General features: G+C 39.5%; 1 protein-coding gene across 1 annotated transcript in view; it reads right to left on the bottom strand.

Moving 5' to 3' along the window:
• Positions 1 to 612: 612 nt before the first annotated feature.
• ACADL (acyl-CoA dehydrogenase long chain) overlaps positions 613 to 23,363 on the bottom strand; it is a 50,952-nt gene continuing 28,201 nt past the window's right edge. The window contains 3 exon segments of the mRNA XM_043998807.1: positions 613 to 1,296; positions 6,604 to 6,690; positions 8,900 to 9,027. Coding sequence (XP_043854742.1) covers positions 1,203 to 1,296; positions 6,604 to 6,690; positions 8,900 to 9,027 — 309 coding nt within the window. The 3' untranslated portion in view covers positions 613 to 1,202.

The raw sequence follows: 23,363 nt of genomic DNA, 5'->3' as shown, positions 1-23,363 counted from the left end.
GCATGGTAGTACTTGTTCAGAGCATGGGGCTGCTGCCACAGACTTAGAGAATCCAAGATCACTTCCGTACCAGGAAGAGGCATCAGAGTAGGCTTTTGTGGACACATTTTAGAATTTCACATTGTTTGAGGGAGCTTACATCCTAGCCTGTCAGGATCTTTTTGGGTACTGATTCTGTCATGTAATTTGCTAGCTATCCCTGCCAGAACTGTGCTGTCTGTAAATTTTATAAGATGCCATCTATGTCTTCATCCAAGTTGCTGCTGATCAAAATATTCCCTCAAAGGAAATCTAGTGATAGTCAAGAAAATATTTTGTTCGAGTCAGAAGCCACAGAGAAAGAAAATCTACCCTGGAGCATGGGGGAATGGATATGGATCTAAAATTTATATGTGTATAAATTTAGGAGACAACCAGCTTCCAATAATACCTCTTTGTCTTTCTCCCCACCCCCAACTGCTCCACCAGGTGAGAAATTAAAAAAAAAACAACCAAACAAAAAAATCAACAAAGCACAATGACAGACTGCCAGTTTAGTTTTCATGGTTAACAAAAATAATTTAAGCATTTAAAATATTTTATTTGATGTTTCACTAACATACACAAAACGTATTCTTAAATAATGTGGTTTATTTGCAAATTAAATTGTTGCATTTATTGACATTAATTATTTTATTCTGGAATAAGAGCCAATCCTTTGAGATTCATAAAATGTACCAAAGTTTTTAAAGAATGGTAAGGGAGCAAATGATAGTTCTCCTACAAATTAAAATGGAAAGGTCAATACTAAGTAAGGCCTCATCAGGCAGAGGAACTGAAGAAATTATGTGGATAATTTTAGCAAAAGTCAGTTGGAATTGTTCCAAGTTAAGTTGGACTGTATTAACTCAAACTCAAATTAGAGTCATTTTAAAATTTTAGATTAAGTTCAAATTTGAGCCATTCAGACCTCAAAATGTATTATCCTTTTTCCTTCTGAGCCTTTGTAAAATTGTATTAAAACTGGAGCCTCCCATACGAAAATTTCAGAAATTTGTATATAAAGAACTCTCCCTTAACAAAGCAATTTTTCATCTCCATACTTTGTTTCATCCTGTATTAAAAAAAATTCAAACATGTCTTCCCTTTCCAGGTTGAATTCTATCATGAAGAGATTTAAATCCAGATCAGTAGTAATTGGATTCCAGGATGGGGGCAGATGTTTACTTTTCACGTACAATCTCTCTAGCAATCAGCTCCCTCATTATTTCATTGGTTCCACCATAGATTGGCTGGACTCGGGCATCCACATATGCTCTGGGTGGGGAGGAGGAAAAAGAATGAATAACAGAAACCTTAAAAAAAGTAAATTATATAACACCAGATAATGGGTAATTATTTTAAAGTTCATGCTAGATAGTTCCCAAGAGGGAGGGAGGGGCAATATTTTTAAAAAGCTTTCTTTTGTGACATGGTTGTATTATCCTTGGATTGAAATAACTACAAAACACATATTAGTTTCTTTAGATAATCTGACAAAACATGAACTATTACACATAGATTGTAATTCCTAAAAAAAAATACAAATTTAATTAGGCCACATAGTTACTTTTTTTCCAATTTAATCTTCTATAATTTACCAACATAATCACAGGATGAAATGAAATGTTTTTAAATATAAAAAGTCTTAATTTCCTTCAGGTCTCAGTGTTTCTAGGTAAAATTTCAATCCAAGAATTTTTTGGAAAAGAAAAAAAAAGCTTTACATTTTTCCACTAGGTTCCTGTAGCTATAAAGTCAATGTTTTAGGAAGGTATATTCCTACAGAGATAACTGAGGTCTCCTAAATTCACAGAAGGTCAATATTTAAACTACAGTGATACACAGGGTTAAACAGACAGAGAGAACTGAGTCTTCCACACAAAGCTGTAAGTGTAACTTCACCCATGGTAATAATAATGATTATGCTAATTATCATCTTGCATTTTCCCAGTGTTCTTTACTTTTTTATTCTCCGTTTTGTCTCCTTTTCTTCTTACAGCTCTTTGAGGTAGGGAGGTTTACTATTATTTTCACTTTATGGTTAAGTACATCAAATCACAGAGCGATTCAGTAGCTTTAGCATTTCTAATTGATGGCAATTATTTAGGGGTTAACATTAATCAATGGAAGGCCTGAGAGTTAGAGCCCAGGTTTCCACACTCAGTCCAGTTCCCTTTTCACATTAGTTCATACAATTTTGATTAGCTAAGACAAGAGGGTTAACATTAGCTTAATTCTTTTTCCTAGGAGGTGTGTTCTAAGACATCTACCATTTCTTTCAGTAGTGGAAACTGGGTTATTATACAAAAAAGACAAATATAACATGTCACCTCTGTAGAAAATGTGGCCTAAAAATTCTGGAATCTGCCTCCATTCTTTCCATATACCTTATAATCCTGGATATCCCCTCCACAGCATTTAACATGGGGGCTGCTGCAAATAGCAGACACTTAACAAATATTTGAGTTTAAGCACTACCTAAGCTATTTTTAAAAGTCTGACTGCACACCAGCCACTGAAACTTACATCTAGGGACAGTGGGGTTTCTAAGTGCTTTCTCTTTCTCTCCCATTCTCTCTCTCCCTCCCATACACACACCTCTCTCTCCCCTGTCTCTCTTTCTCTACTCCCCTCCCCTTCTTTCTCCCCTATTTTCTTCCCTCCCTCCCTCTCTCACACTCTGCTCTTTCCCTTGCCTCTCTTTCTCTCTCCTTTCCTCTTTCCTTCTCCATTCCCCTTTCTCTTCTGACCCATCTCTCATCTCTGTCTCTTAATCTGTCTCTCTTTCCCCTTCTCCCCGCTTCAATCACCAAAGCCAATGCTCACAATGTTTACGTTCTATTTTGCCAATCCCAAAGAAACCAATAGTGATGTTTTTTGTATGTTTGTTTTTAGGCTTAACTTGGTCATTTCCCCGTATATCACAGACCTTCCAAAGTAGCTCACACTGACTTCTTAGGATCAAAGATTTTGAGAAGAAAGGGATCACATAAGCTATCTAGTACAATTGCCTCATTTTACTGATGATAAAACATACCTGTGGAGGTCTTAGGGCCCACAGGTAGTGAGTATTAGAAGTGGAATTTGAACCCAGGTCTTGACTTTGGAAATAGTGTTCTTTTACTGTACCATACTGCTTCTCTAAATCACTCAGCCAACCCTTTATAAGTTACTGGTTAAATCCAGCCGTGAACATATTAACAGGAAAAGAAACAGAAGGAATGTTTAATCACACCCAGCCACAAAGTGCCAAAGCTCACATTGCTTCTCTGATACAATGAGATGAAACCCTAAGTGAGACTGAAATAAACTAGAAGGGGGCAGTATGAGGCAGCACTGTGTTTGGAGTATGAAAATGTAAGACTGAATTCTAGTACATCCCTGACTCTGCCTGTGACCTCAGGCAAGTCACTCAACCATCAGTTTCCTCAACAGTAAAACAAGAGTGGAATAAAATTATCTCAATGATCTCTTAAAACTCCAGAATCCAATGCTATTTTTTTTTTAGTGAGGCAATTGGGGTTAAGTGACTTGCCCAGGGTCACACAGCTAGTAAGTGTTAAGTGTCTGAGGCTGGATTTGAACTCAGGTACTCCTGACTCCAGGGCCGGTGCTCTATCCACTGCGCCACCTAGCTGCCCCCAATGCTGCTATTTTTAAAGTTTCCATATAAAAACAAGGCTTATCAACATGTGTCTTATTGCAACACTGTAGCTTCTCTCTTATCTTCTGAGCAATAAAACAAAAACTTTTTCATTGAATAAGAATTATGGCAGAATGGAAAGACCCGAATTCAAGTCTCTCCTCTGACATATATTGGCTATGTGACCCTGGGCAAACCACTTAATCTCTCAGTTCTCCAGGTACGTGTCCAGAACTCTACATTGGAGATGATTTGAACTGATAGAATATCCTCATTCTCTGTTCTAGTGAAATCACAGGTCAGGTCCAAGTATCAAAGAATAGCATATTAATACCTTACAACCTGTCTAATTAACTCTGTGATACTAAGGGTTATATAGCTAAAACCATCTTAATCCTTCCTTCTATGTTTAAGAGGAAAAAACCCCAGTTCATTTGAATGATCATATAACCCCTGGACTGCCATGATGGTTAATAATTATTCTCTGGCAGAAATATGAGTCTCTCAGATTCAGACAACTTATGCACAACATGCCATCAAGCTATACCTTTTGCTTTTAACTACCTAAAAGTGATTATCCCTGAAAAAGACAAGACCAACAATTCTGTTGTGTTCAAAGTGTGCAGATGTTGGTCCCTCTCCATTTTTGTGTGACTTCCTCAAAAACCCAAATTAATGTTTAGCTACTCCATACCAGTGACTCTAGAAATAGGGGTAAAAGTTAAATGAAAGAAGTACGTAACCTTCCTTTATTTCACTCCCTTTTCATTTCTACTGCTGGGATGATAACATACTGTCTGAATATTCTATCCTTCATGAAAGGGTCCAAAAGTAGTTCTATTCAAGAGCCAAATAAACTACTTCTTCACGCATTCCATGATGGATTGTGAATACATTGTGAATAAGATTTATGAAAACAGACTTGGAAATTATTTCATAATATGGAACACAAAAATTAAATGTTACAGAACTGTGACATGAAAGATTATTTTGCCTTTTCAAATCAGTGAGTCATTGATTAAGTGCTTCCTATGTACTCAGCACTGTGCTAGGTTCTGGGACTACAAAGAAAGGCAGAGGGTGGTTCCTGTCCTCAGGGGGTTCACAGTCTAATGAAGGAGACATTTAAACGATTTTGTACAAATAAGCTATAGACAGCATAAAATGAAGATTACCAAGTGAGGGAAGGCACTAGAATTAAGGGGAATCAGGAAAGGGTTCTTGTAGAAGGTGAGATATTAGCTGGCATTTGAAGAAAATCATGGAAGTCAGGAGGCAAAGAGGAGGAGGGGATGGGGGACAAGAAGAGCCTCTCGTTGTCTGATCCATTGTTACTGGATCACAGAGTATATGGAACTGTAGGAAGGCATCAGGTTATCAAAGTCTTTGAACATCAAAGAGAGGATTTCACATTTGATCCTAGACGTGATAGGGAGTCACTGGAATTTACTGGATAGTGGTGGGGATGAGAGCAGGGGTGTGAAGGGATGGGGTCAGACCCATGCTTAGGAAGATCACTGGGAGCCGAGCAGAAGATGCACCGGAATGGGAAAGAGATTTACGACAGGCAGATCAACCAGCAGGCAACTGTAATAGGCCAGGCTTGAGGTAATGAAAGCCTGCCCCAGGATGACGGCAGTGTCACAGGAGAGAATCCGTGGGGGTATTTGAAATGTCACAAAGGTAAAATCAACAGGACTTGGCAACAGACTGGATATAAGAAGTGAAAGAAAGTGGGGAGTTGAGGATGGCATACGAATTTATGTCTAATATCACCCAGATACAGGGATGAAATTACCTGGTTTTGATTTGAGACTTTTTGGAGACAGTTCCAAGAGGGTTTATACAGAGCAAAAGAAGGCCTGGTAGAAGCCTTAGCTGATCGATTTTATTTAAAGACTAAAATAAACATGGTATGATTAGGCTGAACCAATCAGTGTCTACAAAAGACGAGAAAATTAACAGGTTATGTGCATGTTGTTTCTATTCCTAACCAATCTATGGGGGTGTTTTGTTTTGTCTTGTTTTGATAGAACTGACAGCTGCTATTCTCATTAGGGACTAGAAGCACATCAAAATGGCTATAACTAAGCCAAGCAAAGTGAGAGGTTTTGAAAACCTAGCACTGCCCGAGTTTGAAGCCAAATTTAGAAACAGAGTGGGTTTCTTCCTCCCTTCAGATAATCTAATAAAGTTTAAATAAAATCAGGATGGTTCCTATAAATCCCACAGCCTTCTCACTATTGGATTAGAAATACAGCAAACTTTTGTGTGTTAAGCCTGATTTTTTCTTTTTGTGGGGACTGTGGGTAAACTGTTAATCTGAGTGAGTCAGAGAAAAAAAAAAAACATTCCCTAGCTCAGTGAGGGCAGAATGCTGTGGGAAGACCGATGTGGCAAACACAACAGTGAAAGGAGGGAGTTAGTTATAGGGAGGGAGAGACCTCTGGAATGTGTTTGTCTGCCTGTTTACAAATTGGCACATTTCCACAGACAAGTTGTAAACATATAGCTTAGTCACAGGATAGGTACCTTTAAACACTCTTATTTTAGGACTTTTACTAAGAGGAATTGCATTAGTTTTCCTGCACAATTAACTTCAAGAGTTAAGATATTAGCCCAATTGTCAACATCAATCTTAAGTACCTAATTTTTTAAGGATTCAAATGAATGAAATGAATCTCTCCAATGATACTCCCTTCTCCTCACTTTTCCCCATTTTGAACCTGATTTTAAAATGTTTGTTTGAAGGCCCACAAAGCAATCTTGTTACCATGTGCTTTATAACATATAATGGTCATCCTCTGTCATCTGGCTAATGGGTAATTTTCTCTGCCCTTTATTTATACTCAATGGACTTCATCATCTTTCTTTATTTGCACATCTTCAAAAAGAGTATAAGAGTTTTTTGTTTTGTTTTTCCCCTAAGAAATACTCACTTTGCAATGGGGTATTCCCACATGTATCCCCATCCTCCATGGAGCTGGACACAATCATAAGCCACACTGTTTTGTAGATCAGATGCCCTAAATGGTCAAAATACAGGAGGAAAAAGGAGCTTTTAAACTTGATTCCTGTGGAATGGAAATTCTGTGGCATCAAATCAGGGAATGGATTAGTTATGACTGTGTAATTATACAAGTTGATGGAGCCATTCAACTCTCCTATATAGATCATGTAGGCTGTCTATCAAAAATGACCACTTTTATTTTGTAAATTTAGTTTAATTTTTTTAATTAACAAAAATCTACTTTCTCTTCCTCCCCCTTCTCTATCTCACACTCCCCCAAGGCAGCAAATTTTGAAAGAATCTGTTCTTAATAAATGGAATTACAGAATAAAATTAGCAAATATTTTCTGTACAACATAGCTGCTCATCCAAAAACACATATAAAAATAAAATTTTAAATTCCTGCATAGAATCTTCATGGTTAATTATTGTTTTTGCCAGATTTTTATTAAGGTTGTGTTCATACAAATGAAGTATAAAGTTTAGTCTATTATAAGTTGAAATAATTCAGCCCCACCCTCCAATGATAACACGTTCAGGATGAACTTGAGTTAAATTTTACTTGACTCAGATTCTGTGTTTTACTCAAATTTACTCAAACTTCAACAATTCTTTGTATGTATACACACACACACACACACACGCCCTAAATCTCAGTTTTGAAAGAAAGACTTCTTATTACCAAATTTATTAGCAGTTATAAATGTAATTTCTGTCACAGTCATAAGAAACTGACCATTTTTAGGTAATAGTGAAGCACTAAAGAAAAAAACTAATTAAAATTATATGCCTTTAATATAGCAAATATATATTTATATTAAAAATAATTAACCATATTTGTATAGTCTTGTTTTTCAAGTACAGTCTAACATGAAGGATTTAAAAAAATGAAGTGTTGGATTCCTGCCCCTCCCCTCAACCTCATCAACCTGATGGCAAAATTCCAAGAAAAGATAACAGGGTAGGAATTTTATCTATCCTAGTAAAAAAAAATACAATGTGACACTCAGATTTCCCCCCTTCCTTCCCAGACTGAAAAGAAAAAAAAAAAAGACAAAAACCTCAAGGTAAACATAAAATATTGATCACAGAAAGAATTTTCTATCTCAAATAATTTTTGGTTCAAGAGGCAGGTCTGCCTTGTAGAAAAAGTATAATAACCCAACTATTTATGGACAAGGTTGACAGAAACTCTGGGGGTAATGACATCTGGAATTTTGAAAATCTCTTAACTCGGTAAGTACATGAAATATTTTCTAGTTTCCAACTAGCTATTTCCTTGTTTCATCTCTTAATATGAGTTGTACCGTACTAGGTCTTTCCAAAAAAAAAATTCTGAGAATGGTAGATAGCAAAGCTTTTTGAAATCTATCTTTTTCTCTGTTGCATCTGAAATTAGAGGGGGCGGTGGGTAATAGTCCAATTTAAAACATCACCCCAAATGGGAACCTTTCAGAATTTCTACATACTGTTTTTCAACCTGCCTTTAAATTATCTGTCTAAAAACACAAGCACTAGCCTGCTTATTTCTGCTTGCTTTCCTTTTGGCCAGCCTGAAGTTGAAGTTAATGAATAATGACATATTTTTTTTTCCACAGTGCTTTCAGGGTAATAGGATTGAAGAAAGAAAAAGAAAGAAACAGAAAGAAAGAAAGAAAGAAAGAAAGAAAGAAAGAAAGAAAGAAAGAAAGAAAGAAAGAAAGAAAGAAAGAAGGAAAGAAACTTGCTATCTCTTTGTTCTCATATCCTTAGGTCTTAAAAGTCTATATGAAGTTTGAATGAACTCTCTCTTGTTCATAATTATTATATTCCCTTTATTCAATAGCAGAACTTTTAACGTATTCAAATTGTTTTTTTCTTGTCTTAAAATGACATTTACAATGTTTGATTAGATAATTCTTTCTCCTTGAAACTAATGCTTCAAGCAACTTTAAAAATAGACAATTTTCTAATAAGGATGAATCACTGGTCCTTGGTCAACCTTCGGATATTCCAATTGAGAGGAGTTAAGAGTTTATTAACAATCCTCCTGACAGATGAATTCTCATCTTGGCTTAAACTGCTTCAGTGGGACCTTTCAACAGATGAAAATGGTTGCCCTACTAATACTCTTTTGCATTGACACAGCCTCCTCCCTCTAAGGGGCTCAGAGTTACGGGTAAAACCAGCCCACTTCCACAGCCATCTGCAAAACCACCACCCTTCAATTACTAGAACATACATACCAATATTTTGCCATGGAAGCAGTAGCAGAGTCCAGACGTTTTGCCTCATGCAGCTGGAGACAGCTGTCCACAAAAGCCCTGGTCACACAAATGTGTGTTTTCAATTCAGCTAGTTTGTGCTGCACCGTCTTGTGTCCAAAGGAGGAAGAGAAAAATTTTAAAAAGGGAACATGTGAAAACTTTTAAATGCATGGTTTGTCAAGAATTGTAAACAGTGTAGGGACCTTCCTGGCCCCAGATGGTTATGTTACATTTTGTTCAGAAGTCAGACCCTTACCATTCCAATTGAGACCCAAATTTTCAGTGCTCTGTAAAATTGCAAAGATGGGGGGCAGGGGAGAGATGGAAAAATTAACATTCTCCTTGGCTTTTAGAACCTAAGGTCATACTTCCAATATAACAACAGAAAGTGATTTCTTTCAAGTTGGAGTGCCATCTGGTGGCTGAATAATTCTTGACACAGCTATTAAAAAGATCTATGACCTAGCCTTTGGAAAACAAGATTGTTTCTTCTGTATTGGTCCCAAGCAATGGTACTCAGGGCTTCCCTTTCTGTTTCATGGCTTACTTGGCTGGATTAGTTAGTTCACTAGCACAGGTGCTTCTCCACTGATGAAGATGGAAATAGGGAGGCCTATATCCTCTTATCCTTTTTTTTTTTTTTGGCGGGGGGGGGGGGGGGCAGGCAATGAGGGTTAAGTGACTTGCCCAGGGTCACACAGCTAGTAAGTGTCAAGTGTCTGAGGCCGGATTTGAACTCAGGTCCTCCTGAATCCAGGGCCAGTGCTTTATCCACTGTGCCACCTAGCTTTGTGTTAGGCCCCAGATCACTACATACTAGGCAATTTTAACCCAATTCTTAGTGCTAAAAATGTCTTTTAAAATGAGATATTTAGGTGGTGCAGTGGATAAAGCACCGGCCCTGGATTCAGGACTCCCTGAGTTCAAATCCGGCCTCAGACACTTGACACTTAACTAGCTGTGTGACCCTGGGCAAGTCACTTAACCCTCATTGCCCTGCCCCCCCCCAAAAAAACCACACACACAAATATTAGATATTTAAAGAACAAAACCAATTAAACAAGCAAGCCTACAAAACTGACAAGGACAGCATCATCCCCAGCCTATAATAAGGTAGAACTCGATGAATTAACAAGCAATAGACAACCTAAGAAAATGCTCCTATTCAGGACAGGATGCTGCCCAAGGTTCTGACACCTTGGATTAGATTTTCTATCCTTCCTTCTTTCTTTATTTAAAAAAAAATTCAAGTCCAGCTTCTGGTTTTGTGGATCCAGACAAGTCATCTCTTGGTGCTCCAAGCCACTTTCTACAACTCTGACTGGTACAGAAGATGCCAAACTGCACTGGCACAGGAAGTTTCCTTGTCCAGGAAGTTCCATACAGCAATGGACTCACAAATGTGGCGTACATTCCCATCCCCAATGGTTACAGTCGCTGTTTATAAAGTTAGCCGCCCCCATCTTCCCCTTTCCATCTTGCCAGCAGCAATAACAATTCAGGCCTTTTAATTTAGAAATAGCATACATATATGCCAAAGCAAATCCTAAGCTTCAGTCACAAAGGAGGGCTGTCTTGAACCCAAGGGAAGATGCGTGACTTGATACTACTGACGGAACAGCCCTAGAACCAGTCTTATTCCAGTTGTTGTTGTTTGTCCTTCAATCTCAAAGAGGACCATGAGAGATGTCATGACTTTGCAGTGAAGTGGATTAAAGTGAGGGAGGACAGTGCAAAGTCCCCAGTCTCACTCTCTCCTCCAGGGCCATCTGGGTCCAGTGGCAAGATATAGATCAGGATGCCTGGAGATGGCCCCAGATCCAGTGGGAGATGTTGGCCTTTGAAGCTAAGAAGCAGTCTTATTCCAGTAACACTGCTAGAGTATACAAGTGTCCCTCTAATCCCTGGAAAGGGAGAACAGGGAAAGCAAGAACATGGGTTGGTCCATGGAGGGACAAGGTTGACTGACTGTTATGAATTCAGTCAGTGGACAAACGTTTGTAAAGCACTATGTACCAAGTCCTGTGATAGATAAGTGCTTTGGATAAAAAAAAAAAAAAAAGCAAAAACTTAGCTCTTGGTCTCAAGGAGTTCACAAACTAATGGGGGGGGGGATAATATGCAAAGAAATTGCACATAAAAGATATATATGTGTATGTATCTATAATACAGAGAATACAGATGGCAGGTAACCTCAGAGGGAAGGCACTAGAAGTTGGGGGAACTAGGAAAGATGGGATTTGAGCTGAGTCTTGAAGCAAGCCTAGTAGAGACAGAGAAGATGAACATTCCGGGAACAGTAGATAGTCATAGCAAAGGCATGGAGCCAGGAGATGGCACACTTAATAGTTTAGTTCTAAAAGTCTATCTGACGAAGCTTTTGCTGCCATCTGCCCTCTGAAATTGACTTCGCCAAAATTGGAACATTAATCCATTGTTGGTGGAGCTGTGAACTGATCCAACCATTCTGGAGAGCAATTTGGAATTATGCCCAAAGGGCGATAAAGCTGTGCATACCCTTTGACCCAGCAATATCACTTTTGGGTCTTTTTCCCAAAGAAATCATGGAAAGGGGAAAGGGACCCACCTGTACAAAAATATTTATAGCTGCTCTTTATGTGGTGGCAAGGAATTGGAAGTTGAGGGGATGCCCATCAATTGGGGAATGGCTGGACAAGTTGTGGTATATGAATACAATGGAATACTACTGTGCTGTAAGAAATGATGAGCAGGAGGACTTCAGAGAAACCTGGAGGGTCTTGCGTGAGTTGATGATGAGTGAGATGAGCAGAACCAGAAGAACATTGTACACAGTATCATCAACATTAAGTGTTGATCTACTGCGATGGACTATATTCTTCTCACCAATGCAATGGCACAGAAGAGTTCCAGGGAACTTGTGATGGAAGAGGATCTCCAAATCCAAGGAAAAAAAAAAAAAAAAGAACTGCGGAGTATAGATGCTGAATGAACCATACTATTTCTTTTGTTTTTGATGCTGTTGTTTTTTTCTATTTTGAGGTTTTCATCATTGCTCTGATTTTTTCTCTTATAGCATGACTAATGCAGAAATATGTTTAATGTTATTATGTGTATATATATATATAACCTATATCAGATTGCCTGCTGTCTAGGGGAGGGGGGAGGGAGGGAGAAAAATCTGAAATTGTAAAGCTTGTATAAACAAAAGTTGAGAACTATCTTTACATGTAACGGAAAAAAAATAAAATACTTTATTAATTAAAAAAAAAAAAAAAAGAAATTGACTTCGCCAGTCTGGGAGCTTTTTCCCAGAATCAGAGCGATGTCTTCCAATGTAGGAGGAGGCTGGAAGTCTCCTCTACCACTGCTTGTCTCTCCTCTTCTCGCTTTTCCATTTAGAATTCTACTTAAAAATCAATCAAACTTCTCTACCGTGGACCGGAAAGGAGGACTCCATCTCCAGGTGCCCCTTTGAGCAAATTTAGCAGTCAGTCACCAAGTAAAAAAGATAAGTAAATACTATTCTCCTCCACTGAGATCGAAAGCTAGGTAGAAAGATTTATTAAGCTGTTTCTACTCTGTATTAGGTATTGTGCTGATAAGTGTTTATTGACTAACTGACAATAACACACTGGTGCCACATAATTGATACCACATTGGCAAACTTAGGACAGTTTTCAAAACATGGAAGGATCAAGCTCACTAAATGTAATTCTCCCAGGGAAGAAGCTACTCTTTTCTTTTTTTCTTTTTTTTGCGTGGGGCAATGAGGGTTAAGTGACTTGCCCAGGGTCACACAGCTAGTGTCAAGTGTCTGAGGCTGGATTTGAACTCAGGTCCCCCTGAATCCAGGGCTGGTGCTTTATCCACTGCACCACCTAGTTGCCCCCATGAAGAAGTTACTCTCAATGAGTAAGTCAGGTATCCTTGAAACTATTTTGAGCCCAAATGGGGCCTATTTGGAATTCTTACTTTCCACCCTAGGTTAGGCTTTTTATTATCTATTAGAATAGCTTCACACTTGCTCTTCTTTCTGTTTCCCTCCTACTTTTCCTAATATCTAGTCCATACTCCATAGAGTTGCCAAAGTGAAATTTCTACAGTGCAGGTCTGACCAGAACACACACCTGCTAAAAAATCTCCAGTGGCTCCCTATTGCCACTAGGATTAAACAAAAACTCCTCTGATTCTTATTTAAAACTCTTTATGGTCTAGCTTTAGCTAAACTTAACAGAATTTATACAAAGAACTTTCAAAACTTCCCCAATTAGATTGTGAGCTCCTAGAGGGTAAGGATGGTCCTTTTTCTTTGTATCCCTAGAGCTCATCACAGTGTTTTGCACACAGTAGATGCTTAATAAATCCTTACTTCTCACAATCTATATAGTCTAGCCCAGACTGAACTACTTGACATTCCTCACACAAGATTCCATCTCTCATCCCCATGGGTTTTTATCAGCTGGGGCACTTGTGAACACTGTCTAAACAAACACCACCCTTCTCTACAGGAACTTACATTCCACTCTTCCCAAGTAATCTAATTACTAATGAAAGTTAACAATAGCATCACAGTATTTCATTTATATTCCAACTTTCTGCTAATGAATTCTAAGCTCCCCATGGTATTAAACATTAATTCATGCTAATTATAAATACAATGATTCAAATAATATACGGAAAACATCTTGTTCTGTGTGATAAATTGATTAGAGCCAGGGTTGGAAAGGACCTGAGAGGTCATCTAATCCAACTGGATTTGTTAATTATAAAACTAGTTAATGAAGAAATAGCTAACCTAGTTTCTCACATATTAAGATTAAAATGTTTGTCTAACCCTATGATTTTTGTAACTCACTGTGGGAAGCTGGGACTGAGTCATGTTCTAGGCACGTTCACTCTCCAAACCCCAATCTCTTCCCTTTTTATCTCAGAATCAGAAAAGCAAGAGTACATATTGGGCCCAGGAGAGCAAGAGATGTGGGTCCTTCACGGCTTTGGAATGGATAGAGACTTATGAGATTAGAAAACTGATTCCAATTCCAACTAAGTACAATTAGGCAGCAGGAAAAAAGGCAGAGAAATGGTCATTCCCACTAAACCTTTGTGTTTCTGTGATTCTTTGAGTTGCATTTTTCGATTCAATAGAAAATTAGCAATCTTGCTATTCTCTTCAATTTCCCTTGCATATAGAGTCTGGATTACTAGATCTAAAAACGCTTTAACATAAGTGCTAGTTGAAAATTTTAGGCCCCTGTTCAAAAATAAGATTCATGGTACATTTCCACACACGGCCACAAAGTATCCAAAAGTTGTAACAAAGATTATTTTAAAAAGTGTAAGTTTGGGGGCAGCTAGGTGGCGCAGTGGATAAAGCACCGGCCCTGGATTCAGGAGTTCCTGAGTTCAAATCCGGCCTCAGACACTTGACACTTACTAGCTGTGTGACCTTGGGCAAGTCACTTAAGCCCCATTGCCCTGCAAAAAAAAAACCCCAAAAAAAACAAAAACAAAAAGTGTAAGTTTGATGTATAACTTGGTCCAATTGGGTAACAGGACAATCCTTTCTTATGAAGTTTCTTATTTCAAATTGATGGTTTTAACTTTCATTGCTCTTATACTAGAGGTAAAGAATGCTCTTTCCAGTTCCTCAAAGGATTTTTAAAATCAGCTACTTAAGGGAGGTAATTGTGGTGCAGTGCTTGAGAGTGAGGGACTTGGAATCAGGACAACCTGAGTTCAAATCTGGCCTCAGACACTTACTGGCTCTGTGACCCTGGGCAAGTCATTTAACCTTTATCAGCCTCAGTTTCCTCCTCTGTAAAATAGACAACCATCATAGTACCTACCTCCCAGGTACTATGTTTTTTTTTTTTTTTTTTTTTTTTTGTTGTTTTTAGTGAGGCCAATTGGGGTTAAGTGACTTTGCCCAGGGTCACACAGCTAGTAAGTGTTAAGTGTCTGAGGCCGGATTTGAACTCAGGTACTCCTGAATCCAGGGCCGGTGCTTTATCCACTGCGCCACCTAGCTGCCCCAGGTACTATGTTTGAGGACCTAATGAGAAATATATGTTCAGGGTTTTGTGAACCTTAAAGCGCTATATAAATGCTAGCTATGATGATGAATAATTTGAAATGTCTTAGAAAACAGATCTTTACTGCCAGAGCTTAATGGCTAATCTCTGTAGCCTTTGACAGTATTAACTGGACCCTATTCTTGATATTTTCTTCTTTCTGGACTTCTATGACACTACTCTGTTCTGGTTTGCCTCTCACCCAGTTCACCATTCCTCTCGTCTCCTTTCTTGATTCCATCCACCTCGTTCCTGTTAACAGCCAGGGGGGTCCCCCCCCAAGACTGTCTTGGGCCCTCTTATTCCTCTATACTATTTCACTTGGTGATATTATCAAAATGATCTTCTCTATGCAGATGACCCTCAGACCTACTTGTACAACCCTATTATAAATCTGCTGACCTCCAATCTCACATCAGTAACTGCCTATTAGTCATCTCAAACTAGATGTCCTGTAGACATCTTACACACATCCTGGACTGACTCATTCTCTTCCTCCCCAAACCCACTGTCTTCTGAATTATCCTGTTACTGTTTGAGGTTATCACCATCCTCCCAGTCACCTGGGCCTGGGATCCGAGGTGTCATGCCTCAGCTCCTTACACTCTCATCTCCTGTAACCAATCAGTGGTCAAGCCTGCCATTTCTACCTTTGAAACATTTCTTTTTTTTGTTTTTTTTTTTTGTTTTTTTAAATTTTTTTTAGTGAGGCAATTGGGGTTAAGTGACTTGCCCAGGGTCACACAGCTAGTAAAGTGTTAAGTGTCTGAGGCCGGATTTGAACTCAGGTACTCCTGACTCCAGGGCCGGTGCTCTATCCATTGCGCCACCTAGCTGCCCCCTTGAAACATTTCTTAGAGATGCCCCTACTCGCCCCTGACACTGCAACCAGCCTGACACAGCCCTCACCTCCTCAGGCACCGGACTGTCATAATACCTTACTGCCTAGTTTTCTTGCCTCGAGTCTCTTTCCACTCAGGCCGTCAAACAGATCTTCCTAACATACAGGTCTGGCCGTATCACCTTCCCTACTAATAAGCTGCAGTGGCTCCCCATTCCTTCCAGGATCAGATATAAAACCCTCTGTTTAGCTTTCAGAGTCCTTCAGAACCTGGTCCCTGCCAGAGCCTGGTTCCAGGCTTCTTAAGCCTTGCTCATACCCATGCACTCTGCCATCCACTGACACTGGCCTCCTTGTTCCTTCTTAGACACTCCATCTCTTGACTTGGATCATTTCACTGATTGTCGCCTATGCCTGGAAGGTTCTCCCTCCTCATCCTTTCTTCCTAGCTTGCTCAGCTTCTTCAGTCTCAGCTCAAGTCCTGTCTTCTACAAGAAGTCCTTCTCTGTCCTCCTTAATCTCAGTGCCTTCCTTCAAAAACTACCTTCAATCGTGTGTGTGTGTGTGCGCACGCGCGTGCAAGGCAGCTAGGTGGTGCAGTGGATGAAGTACCTGGCCTGGAGTCAAGAAGACTCCAATCCAACCTCTTAACCCTGTTTGCCTCAGTTTCCTCATCTGCAAAATGGCTAGAGAAGGAAATGGCAAACTATCCCGGTATCTCTGCTAAGAAAACCACAATCAGAGCCATAAAGACTCCAACATGGCTGAAACAACCCAACGACAGCAAATATAGTGTTTGTACATAGTGGTCTGCATGTTGCCTCCCTCATTAGACTGTGAACTCCTTGAGAAAAGGGGCTATTTTTGCCTTTGTTTTTACTCTCAGTGTTCCTAGAAGGTTGTAGGCACTTAATAAATGTTGATTAACTAACCAACATACTTCTATCTTTCTGTCCCTTCACATTATATTAAAAATGTAAGACACTTCACACTTTTTCGGTGAGAAAGTTGCTGAGATAATTTTTTTTCTATTTTCTCCATAGTTAGATGTAAAATCACAAGTTTCCTAAGACTATCTGAGCAAGGAATGGAGTAATACTTTCTGATTAACCTTCATAACTGAAGTACAAATTTACTTCTAAGCTTAAAGAAACAAAGAATTCAAGGTTAGAAAGGCCCTTAGTGATTTTGTAGTCCAGAGTTATTACCTTGAAGTCCTAGAAATGTCAAGAGATTCATGAATAGATTTCAAAGGGTCTGTGAAGTTGGATGGAAAAAAATTGCATCATATTTCCACTAACTTTTAGCTGAAATTCAGCATTTCCTTCTACCATAAAAGGATTTAAAATATTATTCTGAGAAGGCTTTAGCAGAGTGCCAAGGGATCCATGAAATGAAAAAGGTGATAAACCCCTAAGTCTAACCTAATACTCATTTTACTAAAGAAGAAAGAAACAGAGGCCCAGAAGGGGGAACTGATGTTCCCAGGGCCAAAGTAGTAAAGAGTCTAGCCAGGTCTCCCCAGTCCAAGGGTGTTTGGTCAATGATTGACAACTGTACTTAAAAAAAAATAAGTAAGGCACACTTTTAAGTTCAATTTGCATCATTAACATTTTCTCCATCACTTTCTTAAACCTAGCCAATTAATAAAAACATAAATCAAGCCCTGATTTTAGCGCTGTGATATCCAAGGTATAAAGTTTTGTACTAAAAGTTTAAGCTCTCAGGAGCTGGTTCAAGCTGGCTCGGCACACCCCTACCTAAGTCCACAGTTCATCGACTTAGTATTATTTTATGGTTTTTTTGGTTTGTTTTGTTTTTAGTGAGGCAATTGGGGTTAAGTGACTTGCCCAGGATCACACAGCTAGTAAGTGTTAAGTGTCTGAGGCCGGATTTGAACTCAGGTACTCCTGATTCCAGGGCTGGTGCTCTATCCACTGTGCCACCTAGCTGCCCTTGTTTTGGTTTTTTGGCCAGGCAATGAGGGTTAAGTGACTTGCCCAGGGTCACATAGCTAGTAAGTATCAAGTGTCTGAGGCTGGATTTGAACTCAGGTCCTCCTGAATCCAAGGCCAGTGCTTTATCCACTGCACCACCTAGCTGCCCCTATTTTATGTTTAAAACAGTATTTTATGTTCAAAAAGAAAGTATCCCAAAAGTATTTTTTTCAGAAACACAACACCCATTACTTCTTTTTAAAAAAAATTATTATTATTATTATTATTTTGGCGGAGCAATGAGGGTTAAGTGACTTGCCCAGGGTCACACAGCTAGTAAGTGTCAAGTGTTTGAGGTCGGATTTGAACTCAGGTCCTCCTGAATCCAGGGCCGATGCTTTAGCCACTGCGCCACCTAGCTGCCCCTAATACCCATTACTTCTTGAGCAGTATCCGAAGTTGGATTTTTTCCCATCCAACAGGTCACTTGATCAATACGTTTTTCTCCAGCCCTGCAGGCAGCGAAGCCTTTTGGTGGACGGTTTTGGCACCCTTTTTGGCTCTTTTACAATCAAATAGCAACACACACTGTTAGGAAGTGGAAGCTACCAAAGATCAGAATACTTGTCCCTTTCACTTGCTTTGTATGACACCCAGCATGAGTGCATGCGTGTGAGTGTTTAATGCCTCCTACTGAGGAGGAGTAAGAGAGAGAAGAGTTAGGCAACTTCTCAGGAGTTCAGGCACAGAGAATGTTATTTGTTTGTCCTACGTGGAGATGAGGGGGGCAAAGGATCATGGGTGAGAGCAACCTTCACCTTGTTAAGAGTTATGTATTCTGTAGGAATAAAGATTGAGAGCAGAAATAGACCACAAAGGTCAACAATCCAAACTCCACATTTTAGGGACAAGGAAAATGAGGACCAGGTAGACTAAACAATTTGTCCAAGGCCACATACGGAGTAAATAGTAGGCAAAGGATCTAAACCCAGATCCCTTGATTCACAATCCAGCACTCCTGTACTTCCTGTCTTATTAGGTAACAAGTTCCCCAGCAATGGAATTCTTTAAGCAGAAGATATATGATCATTTGCTGGTAAATATCATTTAGATAAAGGTTGGGTTGCTGAGGGATCCTCCAATTCTGTGATTCCAAGCCCCATTCTGCTAAAATCAAGGTCTGTCGGGTCACCAGTGACTTAACAGTTACTAATAAAAATGGTTTTTTACTCCATCTTCGTCCTCGACTATTCTGTAATATTTGACTATTGTTATTCATTCCCCTTCCTCCTTGACACTCTTCCTTCCTTTCACTTCTGTGGCACTGTTCTTTCTGGTTTCCATGCCTTTCTCAGTCTCCATTACTTGCTTCTCACTCTTGGTTGTCCTTACTGTTTTCTCATCTCCCCTCTAAGCATAAATATCTCCAAAGATACTGACCTTGGCAATCTCTTCAGGTTCTATGCACTCTTAGAAGTCTTATCTATTCCCATGACTTCAATTATCACTTCTATATAGAGGACTCCCAAATATAGAGCCACAACCTCTCCTCCACGAATTCTAGTATTGAATATCCATGTTTCTATTGAATATGTCTATCCAGCTGTCCATTCAGAAGTTCATAACTCCACATTAATTTATCACTTTTTCCCCAAAACCTGTACCTTGTTTCTGAATATAGAATCACCATTTAACTTGCCCCCTAGGGTAAAAATCTCACAAATCATCACAAATTCCTTCTCCCTCATAGTCCTCATTCAATCATTTGTCAAGTCCCTGACTCCTGTAATAGCTTCCTAATTAATCTCCCTGCCTCTCACTTCTCCCTGATTTAATTCATCCCTCACACAGCTACCAAAATAATCTTAATAGGTCTGACCTTTGGATTCTCCTCCTCAAAATACAAACTCGGTCTCTTATTCAAGGTCCTCCACAAGCTGGCTATAATTTATTTTCAGAACTTTTTTACATGACTACTCTTCATAATCCTTATTTCCTAGTGTAATGATTGGAATGACGCCACCTACTGGAGACTTGCTGTGGAGAGCTCCACCATGAGGAAAATGCTTCAGAGGCATTGTGGCTTTTCCTTGGCGTCAGGAAATGACGCTTGCTCATGGGTGCTGTCTATCAAGTCTACCAGCCAATCAACTGGAGGAGCCTCCTATGGTCTGGGAGGAGACAGGAAGGAGGAAAGGGAGCCTGCGCAGAGAGCGCGGGCCTTTTTGGCTTCCGGACTTGATGGTGGTGGCGGCAGAGGACTTCACAGGAGATTTGAGGAAAGATAGGAATGCCAGGCTGTTAGAATTCTGTTCTCAATCTTTTTCTTTCTATTTTCCAATAAACCCTTAAAAACCTAAACTCGTTTTATCAGTGATTTTTAGTCAGTTTCCCCCAAACTGGGGGAACACATTAGAATCCACATTTAGAATCTTAAATTACACACTAGACAAGCTAAAATATAGGTTCCCTGACTGTATCTTGCCCACGTATGTCTCCTGCTGTATTTTTTGAAAAGTGTACACACACACGCAGAGCATAGCTCACAAAGCTCAATGTCCAGGTCAGATAAAGAAGTTTGACAGTTATTTCTAACTAGGGCAGGAGAAGGCACAGGTTGGTCCACAGAGGAGTCTTGTGAGCCACAGAATCCTAGAAGCACAGCTATAGATTTGGGAGAGACTCAAAGGGTCCAACTCCCTCATTTTATAAAGGAGGAAATTGAGGTCTAGGGAAGTTAAGTTCACACAGGTAGTAATTATCAGAAATAAGATTTGAACTCAGATCCTGGCTTCAAAGCCAGGTCTCTTTCCACTACAACATGCTTTGTCATAACGGACTCTGATCACCAGTCATTTCTGTGAGTATCTAAAGCAGAAAATGAAGGGCAGTTTGGGTTAATTATCAGTTATTTGCAGTTGCCCTTGAAAGCAGGGAAGGGCGGCTTGTTTTTTTCAAGGAGAGAACAGAGCCTTGATTATGTGTTATTAGCCTTCATAATTTGTCATTAGCTTCAGAAAGAGGTAGGAACAGGGAGGGCTATGTTTGTTTATCTGCAGAATGTGGGACAGGGCATGGGGAAGGAGAGAACTGGGGCATAACTGCTTGATTTATCTGAAATGTAGACAAGGAGATGCCTCTTTTGTCTTTGCTTCCTTATTCCCCTCCATGTCTTATATCCTTCAAGTTCTAGGCGTAGTACCACATCCTCCCAGAAGTCTCAGATACTGTCCTCCAGGGATCACTCTTGTTTTCTAATTGGACTTCTACTACTGTATCTAACCTATCTGTTTTTTGCAGGGCAATGGGGATTAAGTGACTTGCCCAGGATCACACAGCTAGTGTCAAGTGTTTGAGACTGGATTTGAATCAGGTCCTCCTGAATCCAGGGCCAGTGCTTTATCCACTGTGCCACCTAGCTGCCCCCTCTATCTATCTTAATATAACATCTAGCTAGGGACAGGCACCACAATGGACATGAGTGGGCTCAGAACTGAAGAAGAAATGAACAGAATGAGAGGAAAGAATTCAATAATCCCAACCTGCTCCTGACCCCAAAGCCCAATTTTTATTATGTTTGCTGTGCCTTCTCCCTCACAGTCATCACCAAACACTTGCTAAGTCCCTGACTCTGGCAATAGCCTCCTAATTAATTTCCCTGCCTCTAAGTATTTCTCTCTCGCTTTAATCCATCTCTCACAGTTGCCAAAATGATCTTTATAGGTTTGTTCTTTGGATTCTCCTCTCAAAATAACATTCAGTCTCTCATTCACTGTAGTAAGTGCTGGAGATACAAAGAAAAATAAGACAGTCCCTGCTTTGAAGAGTTTACCATCCAATAAACAGACAGACAACATGCACACAACCATTACAAACAAGCTATACAAAAGGTAAACTGGAGGGAAAAGCATTAGAAATAAGGTGATTTTAGCTACAAATGTGGGAGGGAAGTCAGGGAAGTGAGAAACAGAGAGAAGAGATGAGAAAAAAGACCCTTCCAGTCAGGGAAAACAGCCACTGAAAATTCCCAAGGTCAGGAGACTGTGGGGGTAAAGGGGAGATTGGCTGGGTTGTAAGGTCTTTGGATGCCTGAAAAAAGGGTTCTGTATTTGATTCCAGGGTTTATTAGGTGGGGGATGGAGGAAGGTAATAGATATTAGACCAGCTTTTTTGGAAATCATTTTGAGATCTGAGTAGAGGGTAGACTGAAGTGGGGAGAGACTTTTGCTAGGGAGAACAATCAGCTATTTCAATAATCTGGGCACAAGGTGGGCAGCTAGCTGGTGCAGTGGATACAGAGCTGCACCTGGAGTCAGGAAGACCCGAGTTCAAATCTGACCTCAGACACTTAATAGTTATGTGACCCTGGGCAAGTCACTTAACCCTGTTTGCCTCAGTTAACCATCTGTAAATTAAAATGGAGGAAAGAAATAGCAAACCTCCAGTATCTTCTGCCAAGAAAATGCCAAATACATAGTGTGGATTAACCTCCACTTCCCCATTTATGGAGGGAATTTGGGAGAAGAAGAAAGGTTAATGGGAGGTTTTGTTAGTAATGATGTAATTTTTTTTTTTCGTGAGGCAATTGGGGTTAAGTGACTTGCCAGGGTCACACAGCTAGTAAGTGTCAATTGTCTGAGGTCAGATTTGAACTCAGGTCTTTCCTGAATCCAGGGCCAGTACTCTATCCACTGCGCCACCTAGCTGCCCTAGTAATAATGTAATATTAATAGTCTTAAGGAGTCATTGTAATATTTCAGATTCATTCAAGGGAAGATCAAATACATGTAAGCAGAACTTTTAAAATGAAATTATAGAATTATATACTTAGAGCAACTGTTATGAGATAGAATTTATAATTTATATACAGTCCTATATTTTGCATGTTTTGATTTATGTATATAAATTCTCTGTGCTTTTTAAATGTAGCATTCAATTAAAAAACCCAAACAAGTTATAATTTAGCTCTTTTGGAGACCTTTAGTGATGGGAACCTACTGCTTTCCAAGCATCCCATTTTGTCATGTTACTATAATGTAATTATTTTTCTTTACAACAGATTATCTGCTCTCCAAATTTGGACCCATTGTTTCTAGTTCTGTACTGCTGCTTCCCACCTAATTTTTAAAATTCTAAATAAAAATGTTTGTTTAAAAGTTAAAAAAAAGAAAATGCCAAACGGGGTCATCGAGTGTCAGGACACCACTGAAATGACTCAACAACAACAAAGAGTACAAGGTAATGAGGTCCTACACGAGGATGGTATCAGTGTCAGAGGAAAGAAAGGGGCATAAAAGAGGAAATGTTACAAAGATAAAATGCTAGGACTTGGTTGCAGATTTAATATATAGGGGAGGGTGGGTGATTAGAGTGAGAGGAGAGAATTACATCTAGGTTACTAGCCTGGTGACTGGGAGAATGGTAGTTACCTCAACAATGAGGGGGAAGAAGGAAGGGGAGATGGTTTTGAAAAGAAGAGAAGAGGTTCTGTTTTGGACATGATGAGTTTAAGAAATTTACAGGGACATCCCATTTGAGCTACCCAATGGGGCAGTTGGAAACTGGAGGTCAGCAAAGTGGTTAGGGCTAAGTTAGTAGTCTGAGAAATATCA

Source organism: Dromiciops gliroides, chromosome 3 (genome assembly GCF_019393635.1).
Source record: "Dromiciops gliroides isolate mDroGli1 chromosome 3, mDroGli1.pri, whole genome shotgun sequence".
Lineage (NCBI taxonomy): Eukaryota > Metazoa > Chordata > Mammalia > Microbiotheria > Microbiotheriidae > Dromiciops > Dromiciops gliroides.
This window is presented reverse-complemented; position numbering and strand designations above follow the sequence as displayed.